Source organism: Neltuma alba, unplaced genomic scaffold (assembly GCF_004799145.2).
Source record: "Neltuma alba isolate B1F8T4 unplaced genomic scaffold, ASM479914v2 tig00012864_pilon, whole genome shotgun sequence".
Taxonomy (NCBI): Eukaryota; Viridiplantae; Streptophyta; class Magnoliopsida; order Fabales; family Fabaceae; genus Neltuma; species Neltuma alba.
The window spans coordinates 339913-345765 of NW_021637245.1; the positions used below are offsets into that span (position 1 = coordinate 339913).

At 39.1% G+C, this 5853-nt stretch overlaps 1 protein-coding gene across 1 annotated transcript; it reads right to left on the minus strand.

Moving 5' to 3' along the window:
• LOC114731937 (probable L-ascorbate peroxidase 6, chloroplastic/mitochondrial) lies at positions 1-4326 on the minus strand. Its single transcript, XM_028919193.1, has 12 exons — positions 4120-4326; positions 3868-4017; positions 2798-2918; positions 2622-2722; positions 2451-2538; positions 1974-2041; positions 1808-1894; positions 1112-1186; positions 927-1004; positions 756-860; positions 465-539; positions 1-176 (listed from the first exon to the last, which is right to left on the minus strand). Exons 1-12 carry the CDS (start codon positions 4261-4263, stop codon positions 24-26), a joined length of 1245 nt encoding a protein of 414 aa, XP_028775026.1. The 5' UTR covers positions 4264-4326; the 3' UTR covers positions 1-23.
• Positions 4327-5853: the final 1527 nt, after the last annotated feature.

Sequence of the window (5853 nt, forward strand, 5' to 3'; positions counted from 1 at the left end):
TAAAACAAAGAAAGCGAATCCAACTAGTTTCCGAGCAGCGATGTCACAAATGCCAAAACGGCAATGATAATCATGATATTTAGAAAATAGTTAGACTGTAGAGGCTTATCTGGGCTCCCGCCAACTGCCTGGTACTCGGCCCGAATCTTCTGTTTCATAGCATCTGACAGCTCTCTCTGCAATTCAAATACGCAAACTATTGAATCTATTCTTCAATCCTTATTAAGACTTCCAAATTTTACATGTGAGATCACTGGATTTGAAAACTATTCTTGATGTACCAAAAGACACTGACGCTAGAAAAATCTTTTCTTGTTTTTATTCCCGCCACAAACAAGGATAAGTATAACAAAACAATATTTAAATATAAAATTTCCACTTTAATAACAATAAGAAGTCCTAAACCTTCTACAACTATCAATCAAACGAATATTCAAATTTGATGAGTTATGCAAGATTACAACCTTTCCAGTCGAGTATTTCGCTGCTTCAAACTTCTCTGGCTCAGGTTTTGGAGAACCGCTATCGATGACAATACCCTGTAAACCAGATGATGCCACAGGAATCTGTTATTATGACATCTACCTTGATCATTTATGTCGTTGGTTGGACTCAGATAGCGAATAGAAAAAGGAACCAAGAGTTATCTGATATCTCCACCTCAGCAAGGCTTGGGAAACAATTGTAGGATACACAAGTCCACTCATCTAAAGTTCAAGTAATATTCACTAAAAAGTAACCCAAAATGAACAGACCTCCGGAGGATCAAATTTGGCTCCAAGATTGCTAAGTTTGGCGTGGGCTTCAGCATAATCTTTAAAGAACGCTTCCTGATCTTCAGCATATTTCTCTGCATAGACCTGCATATTTTTCAGAGTTAAATGCTGAATCATGACAGCCATGATCAATAAAAACAATCACTTCACCTTAAAAGGCGGATCCTCAAAAAGAACAGCATCGGTTGGCAAGACCAATAGTTCTTCATCCTTTCTTTCTTTGACGTCCTATATGAAGAAACAACAGTTAAAAAATGGAAATTGAGTATCACAACCAACTTCCTCCTCTCCAACGCTCTCTCGTAGAAACAAAACGGAATATGCAGGTCCCTGACCTTGAAGTAAGAGTTGTCAAACTTCAACCATTGCACTGTCCAGGATTGCCCCCCAGGTTCTCCTGGTCCATCTTTCTGTTGAGAAAACGAACAAGGACTTCAAAATTATTGTTAGTTATCTTAACGCGTTCAATTTCTTAAAATTCCACAAGAAACCAGATAAATATGAAGAAATAGACATTAGAGACTGACTCGATTTATTCAAGGGCAGAAAGAACAAAGTTGAAGCATAAATGAAGATTCCTTATTCAACAAGAAATTGAAGCAAGACTTCAAGCATGGAAGTATACCAGATAATGACAAAAACCAATTATCATCCCAGATCACGATACTCAGTGACATATATTTGGTTGACGCAGCAAAGCTATAGCAGTTCAACTTCAGACTATAAAGTAAATTTTAAGTTTAATTCCAAGTCCATTAATAAGCAGAATAAATATATAAACGGCCCCAAAAAATTATTAACATGAAAGGTCTGTGTATAGCGAGTCCAAAACTTCGTGTCGTCAAAGCAGGCCATTTAAGAACTGAACTCATTACTCTTTCTAACCTACTGTTACCGATATAGGAGGCTGTATCCCCGCCTCTCATCATCACCTACTGTTAACAATTTTTAGTGCCGATGCCATTGACCTTTATTATTCATCATGCATCACACCACTGAATATTAGACTGATAAAATGACTGATAGTATACCGTATACTTGGTCTCTGGCTTGCCCCAGCCACTACGCTGTGGTCGAGACCGCCCCAGTGTGTGGGCACCAGATAGTACAACTATTTCCTGCAGATCCAGCAACTTGATAATCAAGATCACAATCATATTGCTTGCGTCCAAAAATAACAAATAGAATTGAAGTTACCCTGTCATTCAAACCCATTCTGTAAAAAACTTGCCGTAAATGATCAGCAGGTGAGGGGGGGCCCGCATCTAGACACAGAATAGTTCTTAAAGTAAGGTGGTTTAGCATGTTGGAAAAACAAGGAATGACTCACCATAGGACACAAACCAATTATATATGCATCGCAACGCAAAAATTTAAAAAGCAGAAAAAAGAGAAAGGACGGGTCGTGGTATCTGCTTGAATATTCCCCCAAAAAGCAGTCTAGAGAGCCAAGGGAACAGGAATAGTATTAAACTTATATTGAAAAAAAAAAAAGCCAAATTCATTTTATAATTTATTGGTTTATGAATGAATGGCTCTGTTTTCCGTTATTTAATAGAGTTTTCAATTTCCAAAATCATAGCAAAAATAAATTAATCCAACTAGAACTGATAGAAAAGCAAAGGAGAGAGTTCTCTTTCAGATCACCATCCAATGTGCACGTGATCAACCTACCAGGAAGTCTGCCTTCTTCAGGACACTGTTCAGGTCCTGAGACATCAAGTCTTCCATACTTCATAGGGATTTTTGGTCCACCCGCCTCCTGAAATTTCCAAGGAAGTGGTCAATGACACTATCTTTTAAGCCCATCGTCAATCCTGAAACATTAAAACGACTGAAGGCAACCTCCACAGCTGTAGCAGCAGCCAGCTGAAATAAATCTGCATATGTCAGACCAGAGTACTTGTCTTTGATTGGCTGTAGAAGTTTCAATGCATTAACAAGCCCTGAAGTAGCAGTTCATCAGGCCATATGACAATCAACCAAATATAGACAGTACAGTCATTCTTAAATAATCATACCGGCATTGGCTGCATGTTTCAGTTCAATTTCAAATCTTAAGCTCCCGTTAGCTCCACCTCTTTGTGGCCACTCCTCAATACTTTTATTGTAAGTACCAGCATCATGCCATCCCAAGCGGATCTATCAGATAAAACACACAGTCGCTATTGAAATGAATGAAAATCTTCCATCTATGCTCCAAAACTTATACATGACAAAGATCCAATTATATGCACCCAGGAAATACATATAGTCCATCCAAATTCCAAAATATCTTGTGCAAATGAGCGTGATATCTTGACCTACGAAATCATGTTACTTCTCTTTTGATGCTTATTCTCCATATTAAGCAACTTAAGTGAGAAATGACAAGCAATTAATAGGTTTTTTAAAAACATCCCCTTAGATGGACCAGCGATCTTATGGTCATTATCCATCGTCATCATATCTTGACCAACAGCTAAAGCCTTTTTTTTTTCTTTTTAAGTTTCACACTGAAGATATTGGCGACTTAAGCTCAAAAGTCTACATCAAGGGGGAAAAAAGGAGTACGGACTTCAAATTACGTGCTAAGGAAGCGATTGAAGTGTATCAGGAAGCATCAGGGTTCGGAGCTTGAATCAATACAATAAAAGGTCCATCTCCCCACGGTATAGGCCAGGCATACATGACACCGAAATTTGCAGATGTAAAACAAAGGAAAGTTTTGAACTAGGAGAACCTGTCTTGAAGCCCCAGCAAAGCGCTACATCATAAAACAAACAAATAAATTTCTAAGCTCTAGTCACTATGCAGCCAAACTTATATCTTATTCTGTTGGATTCTAAAGAATTTAGTGGTAACATTTTAGGGGGAAATGTGATGATAAAATCCAGAAACGAAATGAGCTATCAATTCCTACTTTATCGGTTTCTCCTTATCTTCTAGAATGTCTCCTTAAGATGAAAATGCAAGCGGCAGAACAGAGGCAAATTCGATTAGAACATCAGGGATAATCTTCCTCGATAGGAATGACTCGAAATACGAATTCAAATTTATAAATAGAAAGCAATTCGCGTTTGATCCCCACACGAACTGGACTGAACATTACCAGAATTGGATGGCAGAACTTAGTCTTGAGCAGCTGTCTAATGTCTTCTCTTGCACTCCTCAGCTGATCAGGATTAGACGCGAATGATTTGGGCGCAGACACTGTGCCATATCCTCCATTTGATAAACGGACCTGTGCTCTTCGCTGAGCCTGAAAATCACAAGGGAATCAGTGGCAAACTCGTACTTAGTTTTTTTTTTTTTTTAACACACACACACACACAATGGGAACAGAGACTCAGAGAGAGGAAACCTGATTAAAAAAGAGGTGAGAAATGGGAGAAGAGGATGTTAAGCATTTGAGAGAAGAGAGGGAGGTAGAAGAGGAAGAAGAAAGTGGGAAGGAGGGTGTGGTGCGGCAGGGGATGATGAAAGGAGAAGAAGCGAGAGCAGCCATTTTAGTTGGAGACCGTTGAGAAGGCAAAGAGAGTGAACGCGTGAGGGACACACGCTAAGCCATTTGGGAGGATCGCTGAAGCTTTATTGGATGTTCCCTATTTTATGGATGATGTCCTTTCTGCCGCGGAGAGCGCGCTCTGCCAGCCTGCCACGTCTCTGATCGCCCTCCCCCTTCGCGCCTCCATCCTATCACGAAGCCACGTGTCAATTGTTCTGTTCTGTTTTTAATGAAAACTAATGTGACGGGCCTGAGCTTAGGTTGCTTTCCCAAATATGGTCTGCGCCAGCGCCTCCATGCATGGGGTACTCATTAAAGCCCGCGCAGATTCTGCCCTTGGGCCAAGTCGGTTTGAGGTGTGGGTTTTTTGCGCGTACATACAAAGGGAGATATCATCACAAAAAAAAAAAAAAAAGAGGTGAGAAATCAAACAGAATTGGTTACCAAAAAACAATAGAATTGGTTAATTTAACTTAAAATTATTCTCAGCTTACTGAATGACTTCTCAAAGAACAAGTTGTTTTTTCAAAAGAAATTGATAGATTAAATGTTTTTTTTGGGTGAAGTGACAGATTAAATGTTTTAATCGGTGACGGTCATACTGATGAAATTTTACATTGGCCCGTTTTGTATTTAATTGAGATGTGAAGGATGATCAAATTTCTGATTATTTTACTACATATTGATTTAAGATATGTGATCAATGTGATTATTATTGAATACTTCTAATTCAAGTCATAAAAAATCCGTCCTGAAATATTGAGGCATAAGTATGTAACTCTTGGTATATGCATAAGCATGCAGGCACTCAGGCGAGGGGAAAAGCATGGAACCGCTCTTCACCTGGCCTCTGATGGCGGAGAAATGACTTAATCCTCTGGTCAGGCCTCACTCCAGTTTAGTGTCCAGAAAAACGGCAGCAGCATTGTCTTATTCATTCCATCGAACCATGCAGCATTCGAATTCTCTGAAAATGCATTTTGATTCTGCAAAATGCTTATGCAGTCTTTGATGGTTGCATGACCTGCATGACAGCTCTTGTGCAAATGACTTTTAATCTGCTAAACGTGAAAACCCAAGCAGTTTTTGAAGTCAGCATCCACAAAATCAATAATTCATGATTTAATTTCAAGCTTGACGTACACTTGCAAAAAGTGGCTGGTTTTGGTAATATACATAATTAATATAAATTGTTAATTAAGTCACAATCAATTATCCAAAAACTATAAGAAACTGATACCCAGTCTACATCAGCTCAAATTATTCGTACGAGAAGGCACATTTTCTTAGAAGAGAAAAGGAGAGAATGTCACAATCATCGCCGTAGCTGCCAACAATAATTGAGGGGGTGTTTGGATGAAACTTGGATGGCAATGACGGTCTTTTATTGGACTGAGACTTTGGAAGCTGATGTGGGAATCGGAGTCGGAGGATACGATACGCGCAGATGCTTGCGGAGTAGAGGAATAATAAGTAGCAAATGCCAAAACAAAAGACAAGGCATGTCCATCGGAATTATAATAACAATAAAAAAAACAATGCAGTGCTCCGTTCCGCCAGTTTATTAATTTAGATGGTCAGGCGCAAGAG

Bases quoted from the DNA above. Each gene is read 5' to 3' on its own strand.
- LOC114731937 (XM_028919193.1), bottom strand. From the start codon at position 4,263: ATGGCTGCTCTCGCTTCTTCTCCTTTCATCATCCCCTGCCGCACCACA. The intron at 1,187-1,807 runs GTATACTATCAG...TTTTCTCAACAG, and splicing joins AGCCAGAGACCAAGTATACG to AAAGATGGACCAGGAGAACC. The intron at 1,005-1,111 runs GTCAGGGACCTG...TTCTTCATATAG, and splicing joins TTGACAACTCTTACTTCAAG to GACGTCAAAGAAAGAAAGGA.